Raw genomic sequence first — 17,968 nt, forward strand, 5'->3', positions numbered from 1 at the left:
AGCTAAATTGATCTTCAACAAACTGTCCAACAAACATACTCAATCTTTGCATATACTAGTGGAATTGTTTGTGAAGTTAACTCCATTAAAAGTAAGCTTTTATTCAAGTTTGAAGAAAAAAATCAAGCACATACTGTATATGCACAGTAAACATACGTCTGGCATATGTTACATCTGGCTTATCTAGAGGCTAGTAATCTGTTGTTTCACGGTTGATAACAAAACTATGTAGAACGTAAAACAGATTGTGTACCAAGCAGTGCAAGTCCTATTTTCTTTAGAACTGTGCATGTTGCGATTATTGAAGAATATTCATTGAAATGTCAAGAAACAACAGAGAAATGTAAAAAAAGACTAGAAGTCTCCAGCCATGCTAGCAGCTCTGTAAGAGTGCGAGCTGATATTTAGCATATTAGCATGCTAACAATGTCTCTACAAAATATGATTGCAATCCATTAAACACATTTCACAAACCACACAATAAATGTCAACCTCATGGTGATAAAAAGGAAAGTTCAGGCGACCATCAAATACATTAGGATTGATCCTTTGGGCACCATGAACATGTGTACATAATTCCATGGCAATCCATCCAATAGCTACGATTCATTTCAGGACAGTGTCGGAACGTTTGACAATAGCATCATTGAAGCTATGCCATTAGCATGACTAAAACTGGAACAGTTGTCAAATATGATTTGAATAAGTTACCTGACTTTTGCTCAAAAGCCAGTTTCTTCAAAAAGTGAATTGTGAAATGTGTTGTTGAAAGGGAAGGTTTGAAAACTAATCTTAATGTATTTCAATGTGTTTGCCAAAGTATACCCAGCCTTCTTCCTTTAAACTAAAACAGACACAGTCAACTTGCCCACCAGTAGCCTCTAAATTCTACTGCCACATGGTGCAATTGTCATCTGTTGCAACATGGTTCTCTGTACATCTCTATAAATGTGGCCTTGATCCCCTGAGAAGGGATAGCTTGGCGTCCACGCCCGCCCTGGATCAGCGGGCTTTCCTCTGTACTCCCAGTGGATCGGTTTCCTCTGGAAGGTTGTAGGACAGGTGCTTCACTTGACCTGCACTGTCAGGACAAATTCAGAAAGGTCGCACAAGATACCCATCTCACTAGGAATGCCAAAATGCCAAGGTATTCTCAACTGTTTAACCCTAACATAATTGAATTCCCCTGACCCTGAAAGCACCTCAGCCCCGCCTGGCCCTATTTCAGGTAGCTGCCATCAAAGAAAAATAAATGAATGTGTGTGAATGTGAGTGCGTGCATGTGCGCTTTTATAGTCTGCGGTGACTCACTGCTCTCCATTGTAATGGATGCAAGGCTGAACGATGGCACAACTTAAAAGAGCTGCTACCCCTTCAGTGCACTGCTGGGTTTTTTAGAGGGGCAGACAATAAAATAGCTCAAAAAGAGGAGCGAGACAAAGCCTGTATCATTAACTTTTCAGTTAAGTGTGTCTCTTCATGTGTGTGTGCAACATTTCAAGTTCCTCCACCACTTTGTTGAACATCAAAAGAGTGTGTGAATGAGAAAGCACACACACACACATTGTGTTGAAGGTGGATGAATATGTTCGACCGATATGCGTTATTCAACAGACAATGCCGATATGAAGAGAGCAGGGCGGCCAGTCACCAATGAACACTGGCAATGTGTTTGTTTTTGTATCTGATCAAATACCAGTAAATAAATATAATAATAAGTACAAATGATAATCACTTTACTTAGTTTTACATTTTTTTAAATGTTCACATGTAAAGAACTATGTTTCATAAAAAAAACAACCTTATATAGGAACAATCAGTACTGAAATAGGCATTACTTGGCTCGATTAAGAGGACTACCACTATCTTGAACACGTCCTCACTGTAATGTGAGATTTGTAGTTTTAGTCTGCACGATATTGGAAAAACCTGAAATTGTACTTTCTTTTCTTTTCTGCGATATACATGAAAAGATACTGGAATTGTTCCGAAGACGCCAACAAAGTGCCTGTCTTTAGTCAACATGATCATTACTCAAGTCCGAATATTTCCCTATAATTGACATTGCATTTATTTTTGCATACGAATATTCATTTTTTGTACACACAAGTTGTGCTCGATGACTGGCCCTGTTTTGATCAATTGATTACGAATGATTGTGATTGGTGTATGCCTGTGCGTGCAGAGCCTGCATATCTCGCACCATGAGTATGCAGTAACCAATTCATCAAATAAATAAATGATGTTCTATCAGACAGATATGGCATGATGTGTTTGAGTCAACTTGCCTTACTTGACATCGCACGTTCTGCGATGTGACTTTAGCGCATGCGTACATTGAAATGTCCGTGAAACGATACATCATGCGGCCATGCTTGGATCAGCCCTGAGATGACTATTTTCTCTCCAACTCGCCCTGTCTGTGGGCCGGTTCAAGGACAAGTCCAGTAGTAATGCCTTTACCAGACTCCATTGTGTGTACGTACTTAGCATGTGTTTGCATGCTCTACATGGTGTGCTACATAAAAAAGCGTGGAACTACGCATGTGAATTTCTTGCACCAAGGCACTGACTGCATGAGTGAACCAGTGCCAGAGTGTATACTGAAGTAGCAGATACTTTCTCCTGTTATTTGCAAGAGGAGAGCTATGAAAAAGTAGAAAATAATGTGTTGTATAACGTTCATGAATTCCAGACCTGGTCTAATGACTTAAAAAGAAGGGGGCCGGCAGGATTAAGAGATTTGCCATGTTTCCCCTACCTGCCTCTCCCTTCTTCCCAGTGCCCTAAGAAACATCTCAACAGCCATCTCTTGTGGAAGAGGCTGGACAGGACAGGACAGCTTCCTGTGCTGCAGGCCGCAGCTTTGTCAGGAGAAACCATTAGTCCACGGCTCGTCTGATAGGTTTGACACACGTGGGGGTCTGTTCAAGGCGAGAGCCAGAGGCAACATGGGATCGGGTCTCGGATCACTAAGAGGGAGGAGACGATAGAAAAGCCATAGCAGGCTGCTGAACTGATGACCATATGGAAATCCAAAAACACAACCACGTCTTCACACAGAATAATCTCTGCATCAACAGCTCTGAAATGTTTCATGTGTTATATGCTAGCTTTACATTTGTCCCTGAAGATCCTTCCTTTCTTTTATTTCCCCAAACAGCTGGTAATCACAGAAAAGTCAGCGTTCTTTTCAACAGGCGCTGAGGCAAAGCAGGGGGAAATTGTGAGCTTATAGCGATTTTATTCATAGCTTTATATAACTGCCTGTGTCGCCAAGGGGCAGATGGGACACATGGGGGCGTGACTCTAATGCTGTTTATGTTGGGGTCTCATATGGTGAATGTGAACTGAGGCTTGCAGCAAATATTAGAGCAGGCATGCTACTTTTACTTTTACTGTAGTGTCAAAAAAGACTTGAACTGAACGTCAGTGAAAATTAATTAAAAATTAATTAAAATTAATTAGCATGCAAACAACTGGAGGTTTCAATGCATATCCACATCCCTGCTGATATGTCAAATCTTCCCAATCATTCTTCGATCTGGAGTCAAACCTATTTCCTGATACCGTTCTGATTATTCATATACCAACGTTTCATCTAGAGTACTGCCACACTATGAAGTTCTTAAGGGTTGGTATTAAGGGTTTTTATGAAACAAAAAAGGCCCAGGCACCTCATGAATAGATATATTCATGGTATGCCACATATGAAAAGGCTAAGCTATGCCCAGCATTGCATCCCACATGTCAAGCAGTGAGGAGCCCTGAGGAGACCTGGACAGGCTGTTATCTCATCCAGGGAGATAGGAAGTATGGACAGGAAATACAGAGGGAGGGGGAGGAGAGGGCCCATATGGGAAGTGCAGTGTAAACAGTCTCGGTTTTTAATCATCCCAGCTCACGTTCGGAACTGGACGCACTTTGATGTTCTCCCTCAGCGCCGCCTCCGCCCTCCCATCGCTCGTTCCCAAACTGCCGAGCTGAGGGCCCGCCAGGGGAACGTGCAGATAGTGTCCTCGGACAGAGGAGGGCTCGGGGAGAGGCGAGGAGGCATTCAGTACCTTGTGGGACACTGAGAAGGGAGGCGAAAGAATGTGAAGTGGTGCAGAGTTAACTGGTGTTCAGTCAATTGCCTGCCCTGCCTTAATTATAGCTGATGTATTTAAGGGAGCTCTCAAAAGGTCCATTCAACATTTCAAAGCACAAAGACCAAAAAAAACACAGAGTGAGGAAGAAAAGAAAGTTACGATTAAGAGAAAATAGGTGGAGCTCTTATGATTGGACACAATGCACACTGGAGGATAAACTCCTTCTCTCCAAAAAGGAGAGTCGCTCAAGTTCAAAGCTCTCCCAGAAGCCATTGCATTGCTCCTCTGCTCATAATGCAAGCTGTTTTTAGTAAAAGGAGAGAGAGTCAACATTCCTCACCACTTGTATTTGTCCAAATAGCGCTGGCCAGAGCCCAGCCAGTGTTCCAATGAACGTGTTCATTCAGAGGACAGGGCATACTTCCAGGGAGATCACAGTTTAATAGATCAGAGAGATGTCTTGTGACTTGAATACACTAAGGGAACTAAATGGGATGTTCTTCTATCCAAAGCACTCCAAATGTGTTCCTCACATGTGTTTGCAAACATAATCTAAACAGGATCTAAAGATTTCTAAAAGGAATAAATCCAGTTCTTGTTTTATGTTGTACTTTTTTACAGTGTATGTTTTTTAATCACTTGTACAAAAGCCTTGCAGTTTTTAAAGGAAATGGATGTGTAGCTGATAAATGCCAGATAACAAGATTCTCCAAATCAACCTCCACAATCTGATCATTCTAATAAAACAGCTCAAGGCTCAGAGGAGCGACATGTTGTAGATGTGTATGTGGCCAAAGTGATAAAGAATAACTGTAGTTTATGTAAAGTGATTGGAAAGCTTCGGCATGACCTAGAGTAAGACTGGGCTATCTTCTGGGACTCCCAGAATGCACTGGCTGACCTCCTAAACAGGAGTTATACTTACGAGAAGAGAATGTTGGCGTTGTGGTCATGATAATACATGAAGTGAGGACAGTTTAATCACAGAGGAGAGAGGACAAACTACGACACAAATAAAAAGGACAAAGCCTGAGTGAGACAGAGAATCTAATGGAACTCAACCTCCTTTCCAGCTTTCACCCCCCCCACTCCCAATCCACTGGGAGACAAGGACATAAAGCGGGACTGTAGAGCAGCCTGCAGAGGCAATGAGGACCTGTTGGAACAGGCCTGAGCTGCAACAAAGAGCATCCTGCAGCATAACACCACCTCTGTGCACTGTGGGAGCAGCCCTGACAAAACTACACCTTCCTCTGCTCGGACAGAAGTGACACCAACAGTCTGACTGAGGGAACAGAAGAGAGGACATAAGCAACTGTTCAGACGTTTTAACCAGCAGAAAGCAAGACAGGGACCATATCAGCAGAGCATTAAGACTTGGCAACGAAAAACATGTAGTCTGAATTTAGCACTATAGGGCTACCCCCTCTTCTCGCAAGTAAATGGTCATTTGCTTTTTCTTGAGCAGGATTTCTTTAAGTGGATTAGTCAATGTCTTACCAAGATCAACATTCGATCGGATGCACTTTATAGATCCACAATATGGTACTTTAAGCTAAATAGGTGCTTTTGCATGATTCTTTGTGGAGAACCTTTACAGAAGAGTGGTCTAAATCAGCTGGATTAGTTCAATCATACTTTATTTTATTTGTATATTTTTTCTTATAAGTTCTACATTACTGATTAAGTAACCATGTGCTACTGTACCTTAAAATAAGTGGCTGAAGCTCAAGTGAAATACCTTCACCTGTATTTCCTCTACAGCACATTTACATGCGGAACACTACATAATAACTGTGCAAGGTTTTATGAGGAAGAAAGATAAAGAACGCTGGAAATCCCAGGGAGTGTCTTTGATCTCACCTGCGCTGTGATATGCCTCCATAACATGTTGTCAACATCCCACACAGACACATTAAAAGCCAAATCAGTTTTAACTGGAGAGGAAAACAGCAATGGCTTTTGACACAAGTGCCTAACAACTTTCTCTGTTGAAAAGCCAATCCTTATCAATTATGGCTAACTGCAGCATCTGGCTTGCCATTCACAAAACCTCCCACGCCTGCTGAGTGAGAAGAGACAAGATCCTACAGTGCCTCAAATCTGTCGTCCCGTTTCTCTGGAGACGGTAAATAAATTGACACAGCTAGAGCTTTAAGGCCTGGGAGCCTTAATCCACTACTGAATCCTAAATATGCACGCTGAATAGAGCACATACTTTACATTTCAAAGGTAACGGCATGCTTTTAAAAAAACCTAAATGGTAAAAAAACATGTTTGCTCAAATTAGGTTTGCATGAGTCTAAACATGATTTCAACCACACCTTCTTATCAAAATGTTGGAGGAGAAATAGATGCCATAAATAGAAACTGCAAAGTAATGCTTTCATCTTTGGAAAGATACACATAAAGAGGTTGGCAATATCAACCCCACCCATGTTTTTAGAAAGGACAAGTAAAAATAGATTGAAGACCAAGTTACCTCAATAACACCTGTGCTGCATCACTATTGTTCAAGGGATTTAGATGTACTGTCATCACATGCTGAGTGGGAAACTCTCAGAAAGATGCAGTGTTCCGTGTAACCCATGGCCACTACAGTATTTTGAACAGTACAGGTGTTAACATCATTTGGTTGATCAGACAGTGGATGCTGTGTAAACAGTTATTTAGTCTGGAGAAACATGTGGGTCACTGCACAGGAGGAAGAAATGAACTAAGGAACGACAGTCTGTCCTAAAAACTCATTTTCAAATGAATTGTACTTTTTATAATGTATGGACTTTGAATGGTAGATTATTACTCTGCAGGCACTATTTAACTTCATGCATGATTGTTCTTATCCGCAGTATGGGAGAACACTCAAGTTTATAAATACTGTCTCTAAATTATCTGCACATTCAGATGTTAGAAAAGTGGGACATCTACAATACAAATGTCTATTTGAGGGTCCCCTGGGGAAAAGGGGTTGTAAGAGCAACAGGCAAAAGTATATTAAAGCAGAAATGATTCCAAGTGGTAAGGCTGTCTATCAATATTCTCACTTCTCTACCTAATTAAGGCAATACAAGGCATACATTCCTAAGAGCTTTCAGGGCATTATTGCATGGGAGCCTAGAGTGGTGGGGCCCCGGCTGAACAACAGGTGCCCACCCTGCAGCCCTGAATTCCCTCTTTTTAGTATGATTGGGGGTACATGATGAGAGAGTAGAAATACATTGAGTGCTTTATTACACGTTACCTGCATTAGTTTTCCCTCCGCGCTGCCGGCACTTCCTTGCACGAACACCCCTTGCAGAGTGATGGGCTTCCCCGTCGACTCTTGGTTCAGCAGTGCCACCTTGATGACCGCTCGCTGGACCTGCCGCTCGGACTCCAGGCCCGGCTGGCCCAGCACCACCTGCAGGGCCGCCATGAGCAGCCACGGCCAGAGCCCGGCCAGGCGCCGCTGGGGGACGGTCATGGCCTCGGCTGTAGCGGCGGTGCCCGGCCGCACATGGTGGCCTTCAAATCTGGCAAGCGCCGCGGGTAGACAAACGGAGAAAATGTATATGTATACGTCCCCCACTTCTTCTCTCCGCGTCGACGACTAAACAGATACAAACCAAACGTTTAGTGCTGGAGGACTGCCATCATAACTCATGCGTGAATGTCCTAAAACTTCCATTCAGCACCAGAGTTAATATTCAAACTCGAGACGTTATAGAAAGCAGTACCCACGTGGAACAAAGAATATCTTCCGAGTTACAATGAGCTTGAGCTTGGAACTTTTATCCAGTGTCATTAATGTGGGTGGCGAAACACTGCATGCTCAAAGGCACCATGAAGACACGCTGTGTCGTGTTAGAGCTTGAAGTGTGCAGTAGTTGTCCAGCAGCCTAAGCTTCACCAGATACACAACAAGTATCCTCTTTTGTAACGTGTTTGCGTTATAGTTCAGCTGTAGTATCCTCTCCCCAAAGAACGGCAGGTCCTGTGAACACTGTATCAATATTCATCTGTATCCAAACTCTTATTAATATTACAGTGTACACGAGTCACTGTACCTTACAGTCACAGTGTGTGAGTTTCCAAACAGCGTGAGAAGATAAAGCACATCCTGTGGGCGCAGATATTTCTGGATAATTCCACAAAAAACGCAGAAAAGCGACGACTTGAACTTCAAAGGCTGGGTTACAGGTTGCCGCCGGAAAGTTATAAGGCATGTTGACAGATAAAGCAGTGCCAAAAAGTTGAGTAATATTCTTTACAACCGAGGAGTTGCGAAAAAATAACCCTCAAAGAAGTTGTTAAATTCAGAACACCGCTCTATCTAATTATTAACCAAAGCAAATGGACCGTTGACTTACTTCGCTTATAGCTTGGTAGTTATATACTGGGTCCGAAACCAAAGCGACTCCTCTAACAGACACATTAACTTACTTTCTACAGTCGGTGTTCATAAACGCTGTAAAAAGGAAAACACACAGGCATTCCCCTGAGTTCAGTGCACTGTAAGAAATTAGATACGATCCTCCTGAGAACGAGAGAAAATGAATTGTTTATCAAAATCATCAACGAGCATAGGAAAGAAATACTACAAAAGTACGGAATAAAAGTGGTCCAAACTCCTAGTGGTCTCCATTGAAAGTTGATAAAGTGGAGAGACACCGTGTACAGTTATGACACCGTCCCAAAAGTCTACCTCCCGGACTGTCTCTCGCTCCCCTGGGATCTCATTGACACTCTCTACCTGCTCTCTGTGCTGCTGCCTTCACGTGCCGTCAGACATTTTAGATTTGGAAGAAACATGACCAATCATGATGTGTTTGCGGGAGGATGGACTTTTGTCACCGGATTTGTTTTGACGAAAGATAAACTTAGTTAACAAGTGTTGCATTTAAATTAATGATGTTATGAGGCACCATTCTAAGTAAAAGTTACCACTTGTGTTTAACTCCTATTTTCACACAATGTGGTGTCAAATTACAGTATTTGATTATAAACAGCTATGAAAAAATACCTGTGTTACAAACTTGGTTAAAACCGTCAAACACTTACACGTTACAGAATTAATAAATACCTTACAAAATAATGCAATAGGAGCTTCCGAGTAGCACTTAAATGCCGCATTGGAGGCTGAGGGCGGAGCAGCCAATCATGAGCGGCCCTGTCAAACACGAGTCAGTGGCTACCTCTAGTGTACACACCATGGTACACACACATATCTACATAACCAGCTGCAGCGTCAACAGGAAACCATGACATACTGTACACATTAAAAACTATAGCTTAATTATCAGAAGTATATTTCATTTTATTTAAAAAGCTTTTGCAACGTGCCTTTAGAAACATGCCAGATACACATTTTAAAAACACTGGAAAAGGGGTGCATTCAATAATTAATAAAGGAAGGATTTGCAAACACCAACTTGTCACCATCACAAAGCAAACAATCAATAGTAGATTAAAATATATATTTTCATTAAAAAACATTACATCTCTTCGCACCATTACAGCAGTAACTTGCTATGACAAACACTAGCAGTTACGATATTAACAACAGTAAGTCAAACATAGGTGAGGCTGAGTTTGCCTTACTTCAGCAATTCTGTATAAATAAAATAAAATAAAATAAATTGAAAACATCAGAAGGCAGTTACATTTGAAACAACACCGTTTTAAAGAGGTTAAACCTTACTTTCTACATTTCTTTTAAATGTATCACTAGCAATTAGTAAAAACACTAAAGGAAAATACACACAAATGTAAGACATATTACACATTTTGCAAAATAATGTAAATAAGATTAACATTTCAACTCATCAACAAACCTTTCCACAACAAAAAATCATTGAAATGGAGATGAAGTTGTTAAAATGTAAGATAATAAAATACTGTAATGAATCAAGACTCTCTGTCACATTCAAATCAAATCAACAAGTTGAGATCTAAAAGGAAAAGAAGGCAAACTGTTAGTAAACATGTTGCAACGACTCACATGTGAACTTTCTTTTCTTCTACCCGTTTTCATCTGAAAGTGCTATCTTAATGTTCAATAACAGCTTACCTAAAGATATGGTGTGCTTCCTGTATCCTTGCTGCAGTTGGCATTGTTGGCCTGACTGGTTTCCTTTAGAGGCGACCTTTCCTCGACATCTATAAGCTCAGTGTCCTTTGCATCATCAACGGTTACGTGAGGGGCAGAGAGAAAACCACATCATTTACATGGCTTCTGCTAAGCTGCTGCAAATGTTCCTATAAATACATCATCAAAATGTAAAAATACACATCATGGATGAATAGAAAGGCCTCATCTGTCCTAGCAAAGTCTTTTGATTTTAGAAAAGTAAAGCCTTAAGGAGACGTACAATGTAGAGGCTTACCTCAAATATGTCAGATTCAGGCATTTTCTCAGGTACTGAAATCACAGACTTCTCGTCTTGTTTGTAAGGAATCGGAGCACTCTTGGCTGACACAGCCATTATGACGGGTCCAGGGCTCAAAGGGCTAGCTTTCATGGGGCTGGTCAGGTTGTCACTCATCATGCTGGTGTTAGAGACCGGCACTAACACAGGGCCCGGCTTCTCTGGGATCACAACTCTAACCAGGCCAGCTCTACTGGGTGGAGTTTGCATCACCTCATCGGCAATCTGGAAGATTGTGTCCAAGTTGATGTCACATTTGTTCAACTCATGGTGTTCCTTGCTCTTTGAGTCCTGGTGGGGGTCCGAATATGGAAACATGTTCACAGGATAGCTTGCCTTCAACAGAAAAATAAAAAGATTAGTAACAGTGAATGTCCAACATACTCCATCTTCCTAAACCAAAAACGGATTTATTTTGAGGCACTCATAACATGACTCATGGAGCACACTTCAATTCCCCTACCTGGTAATATCTGTGGGGAGAGAGGGGCACTGGCTGAAGTCCACCAGCTGCCATATGGGAAGCCATAAGGCTCGGATGGCAGCACTGGTAGGCTTGAAAAAATAAAAACAAATGTTTTTTTATTATAAAATGCAGGATTTGAAGTTAAAACTCTCACAAATCATTATTCATTCAACACAGAGATTAGTACATTTTAATAATAGCTCCAGCTAAGAATTATTTTGAGTGTCTCTGAAATGTCAGAAATTGTGAAAAATGTCAAGAAGTGTTACCCAAACTAAATGTCTTGTCTACAACTCAAAGGTCTTCCTTTTACTGCCATAACGGAGTAAAACAACCAAAATATTCATATTTAAGAGGCTGGAATCAGACCATTTTTACTTTATATATTTACAAAAAGTACATAATAGGTTACCCGAAATGTCAATTAATCTTTGTAACTAAATGACAGTACATTTGTATTACATTGTATGTCAAATAAAGGTCTGTCACTAAAATGATGCAAGCAGTGTGGTTTTGGACTCTTTCACCCATACTGCCAACATGTTCATTGGTGCTCACCTGCAGCCAAGTAGCCCGGCTGATATTGTGCATGAGAACCAGAAAAAGGAAAATTGGGATTTGCAGAGTTTGCACGGGCGAGTAAACTCTGCTGAAGGTGCATATGATTGGAGCCTGTGGTGAGTCCAGGGTAGTGGTGGCTTAAGGAGACTGGTATCCCTTTGTCTGCAGCAAAGACCATCGGCGAAAGAGCCGCACCATGACCCCTTATCAGGAATCGTGGGGGAACTGGGGTTCCATTGTGCGATGTCATGGCCTGAGCTTTTTTTGGAAGATAAGGATGTTGGGACTCCTGATGTCGGGGGCTATGGCTAGTCAGCAAAGAACTTCCTGCAGAATCTAGAGGCAAGCAAAGCATGGCAAGCCGTTAAACAGCCATATTTGAACTGTAAAGCACTTGTAAAAATTGCAATTGTAAACATTTGGTTCGGTTGGAAGTAATAAAGCTAGAACGGACCCATTCCAGCCCATGACAGGTTTAAGAAATAGTAAGATGTTACAGTACACACCACCATAGGACAGCCATGAGAAGTCATGCATAACACTTGCCTCTTTTCAAGTCGTGATCCATGCAATCACCTCCCCCACTGAACCGAAGGAATCGACTCAGGGGACGAGCTTTCACTTCCACACCAGCTTTTATCTTGGCCTTGTTCTCGGCGGTCAGTCTCCTCAGATTTTCAACAAATGCAGGCTTGTCTCGCTTGAAGTTTGGGTTTATAAATTGATGATATCCTGCAATGTATCCAGCCTGTTTAATAGGTTGATCGACTTTCTTGAAGCCATACAGATTGAGCTGACGGACAAAGCTTGAGAAGTTGGTTGTTTTGAAGGAGTCAGGTGAGGTGTTGGCTCTGGGAGACAGGATCTGTTGCTGAAAGAGTTGTTGATCAATGAGGATGACTTCGCCGTGAATGTCCCAGCAGATGCCTTCATTTAGCGGGTTGTTCACCAAACGCCATAGTTTGGCAGGAAAGTTCATGGGGTTGATCCCGTCAGGGAGTGACCTATCCCTAAAGTCCATGATGTTGTCTGAAGAATTGGAAACAGAGAAAAAGTTAGTGAACACATAGCTTTCCTTTTTTGCACAAAATTGTATTAGGCAAAATCAAAAGTACATATCACAACAGACACAAATACAAACTAAATAACAGTAATAATAGTAATCTAAAATAACAGCAATAACGGAAATAATGAACTCAGGCATGGCTCCTACATCGAGTAACAATTGCTATTGAGTATGTTTGTATGCACGTAAACATTAAACAAAGGGGCGTGTATCAGGCAAACCGTCATCAGTTACTTTCCGTTATGGTTCGTTTTAGCTAGCCAAGTAAGCGTGTAACCGGTAAATAAATGTCATAGACTAATCTAATACAATTGACATACCATTACCGTTAATTTACGGGGTGTGACACTTTTCGTTAATGTTAACGTTAGATAATAACCCACTTTAACTACCCGTTAAGTAATCTAAGTTAAGTAATGAAGGAAAGTAATGAGCTAACGCTAGCTAATATTTCACACTTGGGAGTATTTATATTTAAAAAAATATTGACTTCTAGCAAATGTCAACGATGGAGCTAAACTTAAAACAGTTTAAAAGCTGTAAATTGTTAACTTTAACGTCAGTTAAGTTCCTCCAAGTGCTAACTTTAGCGGTAACGTTATTGGTAACGTTACTTATTGTATGTGAACGTTAACGTTAGCTCGCCAAGTAACCGATCTGTAAGAAATGATTGCAGCACATTACCGAAAATGTACGTTTGCATAAATAATTTCAATATTGATATGCTGATTTGTGTATCATGATACAACAATAAGAAATATTACATTATGTAAACTGTACCTGGATTACACAACATGACTCTCTTCTTCAGAACCGTCTCGAGTTCCCGAACCGTTGGAGCTGTTGGAGTTTAAACGTTTCATCTGACACTGATTCTGGGCCAACTGACAAGGTTCTAGATGTTCTTCAACGGGGCAGTTTATCACCTTCTATTAGAACACACATGGGGGGTCATTCAAGTCCACTGCTTCTAATTAAAAGGTGCACCGTGAAAAATCCCCAGTGATGTAAAGTAACTCAGTAGATTTACTCAAATACTGTATCTAAGTACAATTCGGAGGGAGTCTTTACTTGAGTATTTCCATTTGCTAGTTTTGTACTTATACTCCACTTAAATTGAGAGGTAAACTGTGTACTTTTACTCCACTACATTTAATTAATACCTTTAGTTACTTTGCACATTTGTGTAATGATGGGAATATATAATCACACTATAATAAGACTTTTGTAACACATTGAGTCAATTCACAAGCTACCTTGCAACATACAAAGTAATTCAAACTAGCTGCATCTTTACGAGCTTTGATAACACTCTAATGCATTAATAATTATAATCAAAGAATACAATTTATATTATTCTTAAATGGGTCAATCAGCATAATTAGTTATTTTTGTAAAGTAAAAGTTGATTCAAAAGTTAGTAGCAAAAACAAAAAATGGGAAAACCCCTAAATTAATTTAAAAAAAACCTAAGTGATGGTTGAAATCGGTTGAAATCATAGACTGTATAGATACATGCACGCATAAAGAAATAACATATCTAGTATAATATTTTCTGGTCAGAAAGGGAAACATTATTTTTAATTAAAGTTTACTATATTATTGCATTGGGTTCACATATGTTCAAAGATTTATAATAAAATGTACAAAACACCTCAAACATAATTAATCGTTGTAACTGAAATTATATAACGTTTATCACATGCATATACATTAACCTACGACGTTTCTGTTTGCATTCAGTTTATTTATTCACCACTATTTATATTACTTTGTTTTATTATCGTTTATGTTTTTTACCTATATTTGAACTAACCCAAAACACCTTTTATGTCTTAAATTCGAATGTATCTTCTACCTGCAATACATTTGTTTGGCTTACATAGCATTGTTGAAGGGAGCCTGTCAAACAAGATGTGTAATAACTCACTGCATTTTGTGTGCATGATGATATAGAAATGTAACCTTGAATCTGATGGAGATTATAAATAATTGTGTACAGGCGCACATAGGGACCTCTATGCGCTGGTCTTTTAGGGCCTCGCAGTCAGTGACGTAATCCCCGGGCGACTGGGAAACATTCAAAACATTCATCTGTTTGATTTTTCGGTATTCAATTGTCCAGTAGCTAAACGTAATGGCACTGGAAACGGTCCCGAAAGACCTTCGCCATTTGCGAGCCTGTCTTCTTTGTTCTTTAGTGAAGGTAAACTTTAAACTGTTCAAGATAGCTTCTTGCTAACGTGTTAGCCGCTTTCTGTGCCGCATTTATTCTTCTGTTCTGTGTGTATACTGCTTTTTGTATTTATTTGTATTAGTTAATTGCCGAATAACACCCAAACTGACTGGTTAAACTCCTTGTATACTGAAAAGTACGGTATTTAGTCTATCTTTAACAAACAATGTTTGTTTGGCTAAACTCAAACATGTCATGCTAATTACAGTACACAAACTAAAATACAGTTGAACAGGACTTGATAAAAGTAGACTGGGTACAACATTTGATGTCAGTTACGGTATTGAACAAAGCTAATATGGTTAATAGATTAGTCGATCAACAGAAACATAATTGTTTGAAAATTGATTAATCGTTACAGTTATTTAAGTATTATATATTTAGGCTAATAGTTAAACAATTACAACTTTCAGCCTCTGAAACTATAGGATGTTGTGCTTTTGTCATATATCATTGTAAACTAAAATGTTTGGGCTATTTAGTCAAAATAAAATGAGGACGTCACGTTTGTTTTTGTGAAGTTGTGATGGCCTTTTTTATTTGACGTTTTATTTACTAAACGATTATCGATCATTCATAAAATGCTCTGTCTTCTTTAGACCATTGACCAGTTTGAATACGACGGCTGTGACAACTGTGAGTCGTACCTCCAGATGAAGGGGAACCGAGAGATGGTTTATGAATGCACAAGTTCCTCATTCGATGGGTAAACACTGATTTGAGAATGTATTAATTAAAAAATGTTCAATGGTTTGAACGATTTTCTTAATTCTAACCAAAACTGTCTGTCCACAGTGTGATATCCATGATGAGTCCTGAGGACAGCTGGGTCGCTAAATGGCAGAGGATAGGTAAGGATGTAGGCTCATATTAAACCATTTACATTTCTAAGAACATGCCCTGTTTTTTTTTACATTTGCTCAAGTCATTTTATTGTTATATGATCGAGTAATAAAATATGTGTATTTGTTTTTTCTTCATCTTACAGGTAACTTCAAGCCAGGTGTATATGCAGTGTCAGTGACTGGCAGACTTCCTCCAGGTACACTTTATCTAACTGTAATACTTCAATATGTAGCCAATTTCACACACCTAGAAAGAATAGGTTTGGCTTTTTTTTGTTCAGAATCTCCAACTTGTTAAGTATTACATATACTATACTCATTCACTGTTTATGTAACTAACTTTGTCTCTTTTCTGAAGGCGTTGTGAGAGAGTTGAAAAGCAGAGGAGTGATCTACAAATCCAGAGATACAGCAGTGAAGTCCTAAACCTGAAGAAGAGACTGAAGGCGGGACTAAAAGTGCTTATGTCTGTCATGTCTTATGGAAATGCCCTTCAACTGTTCTATTTTTGTTTATTTTTGTTATTATAAATATTAGTACGGGAGCTCTCGGGGAGGTCAGTTTTTTAAAATGTTGTTTCTTTGAATAAATGCGAAAAATAAAGTTCTGTTTTTATACAAACAGAGTCATTTCTGCAACACAGTGAGATTTGCTGATTCAGGGAAAACTTGTTGTAAAAAAAGAAGCAGCGGGTGTCAAGAATATACTGTCGGTGCTGGAAGTTTCATCAGAAAAAGTAAAAAATAAATAAAGTAATCACCAATCAAATTAAAATAAACACATGATAAAAAAAGATAAAGTAAAAGCCAACCATTACATTATAAAAACTAAAGCTAGCCCACAACTCCAAATTGAATACCAGATTAAATAAAAAAATATATAATAATTTGCTCAAATGCAAGCTCTTAAAAAATAAATCACCTATTTCTTACCCATCAAAATACAATTGTGTTAGGTAATGACGTGTATTTTAAAATATAAACTATGCCCATCTCAATGCTGATATCAGCATTTAGTATTATAGTTTTAGAGTTATATACCTAAAGTAGCAGAGTATTATATGTTGTTAAACTTTACAAAATTTAAATCACCCAGAATGTACACAGCCTTAACTCGCCATTCTTTTTAAACCAAGAGAATAACTTGCATTTACAGAGAATTCCCTGTAGTGTTCTTATAGCTACACTAAAGAGAAGAAAGTCAACAGTCTATCATAATGTGTTGACAGAGGAGGGAAAGCACTCCGATATTGTACTGGAGTAAAAGTAGAAGTTCCAAAGAGTCTGTTACAAGTACAAAACAAGTTCAAAATGTTACTCAAGTAAAAGTACAAGCATCAAAATATACTTAAAGTACTTATTATGCAGATTGGTCCATTTCAGAATATTATATATTCAATGTTTTGTGATTAATGATGCATCATGTGTTATCAAAGGTAAAGGTGGAGATGGTCTGAATTCCTTTGTATACTGCAGGGTAGATTCATTGTGTCCAACTCCAACTAAAGTCTTATTTTATTGTAGATTATATTTCACATCATAAATCAAAATCTGAGTACAAATGTAGTGGAGTAAAAGTACACGATTTACCTCTGAAGTGAAGTGGAGTAGAAGTACAAAGTAGCAGAAACTTGAAATACTCAACTAAAGTACCTCAAAATTGAATTTAAGTACAGTACTTGAGTAAATCTACTTAGTTACTTCCCACCTCTGCGTTTTGAACCAATTCTACTAAAACACCCCTGTACTTATTTATTCTGGTCTCTAGATGGTGCTTTCACCGAGTACTGGGATTAAATGTAGTACCAAACATTACCAGCAGGGGGAACCATAAGCAAATCTATTACTTGTGTAAAATAGTCGCATGATTCTCACCAACTGTCTGTCCTTAAATAGTTTGAAATGATCTGCAGTTTCCTCTCACTGCTGTAGCTACTGTTGCTTTGTGTAATAGATAACACTTGTGCGTATCAGCTGTAGCTTCAGTTACTGTAGAGGAAGGGTTATTTATTTCTCCAGGGTCTGGGCATAGTCTAAAATCCCTGTAACCTGATGGATTTGGGTCACGCATGCACACAGAGGACTTCTCACCACACAGGCACCTGGCTGACATTTACAAAAGACTGTTAATGAGATGCTTTTATCTCAGGGTCTCACTGAACACTAAACATTTCTATAAATATAACAGAAATATGAACAATATTGTCAGAATAGTTCATTGGATTATGGATTACAGAAAGGTCCTCTTTTACTTGAGTACTGCACCGCACAGTTTTGAGGTACTTGTACTTTACTTG

General features: G+C 39.4%; 3 protein-coding genes across 3 annotated transcripts in view; 1 reads left to right on the forward strand and 2 right to left on the reverse strand.

Moving 5' to 3' along the window:
* LOC117557276 (E3 ubiquitin-protein ligase RNF43) overlaps positions 1–8,785 on the reverse strand; it is an 87,469-nt gene extending 78,684 nt beyond the window's left edge. Inside the window, 1 exon segment of the mRNA XM_034233048.1 lies at positions 7,333–8,785. Within this exon segment, the coding sequence (XP_034088939.1) occupies positions 7,333–7,554 (222 nt within the window). The 5' untranslated portion in view covers positions 7,555–8,785.
* Positions 8,786–10,140: 1,355 nt separating this feature from the next.
* Positions 10,141–14,685, reverse strand: hsf5 (heat shock transcription factor family member 5). The gene is given in 6 exon segments (XM_034233022.1): positions 10,141–10,271; positions 10,462–10,834; positions 10,962–11,053; positions 11,523–11,852; positions 12,066–12,554; positions 14,592–14,685. Coding segments are annotated over 6 exon segments (1,509 nt in total).
* Positions 14,629–16,293, forward strand: supt4h1 (SPT4 homolog, DSIF elongation factor subunit). Its single transcript, XM_034233057.1, has 5 exons — positions 14,629–14,797; positions 15,427–15,533; positions 15,623–15,678; positions 15,816–15,869; positions 16,031–16,293. The coding sequence occupies exons 1-5, from the start codon at positions 14,729–14,731 to the stop codon at positions 16,096–16,098; spliced, it is 354 nt and encodes a 117-aa protein (XP_034088948.1). The 5' UTR covers positions 14,629–14,728; the 3' UTR covers positions 16,099–16,293.
* The last annotated feature ends 1,675 nt before the right edge of the window (positions 16,294–17,968 follow it).

The sequence above is a fragment of the Gymnodraco acuticeps genome, unplaced genomic scaffold (assembly GCF_902827175.1).
Source record: "Gymnodraco acuticeps unplaced genomic scaffold, fGymAcu1.1, whole genome shotgun sequence".
NCBI classification, from domain to species: Eukaryota; Metazoa; Chordata; class Actinopteri; order Perciformes; family Bathydraconidae; genus Gymnodraco; species Gymnodraco acuticeps.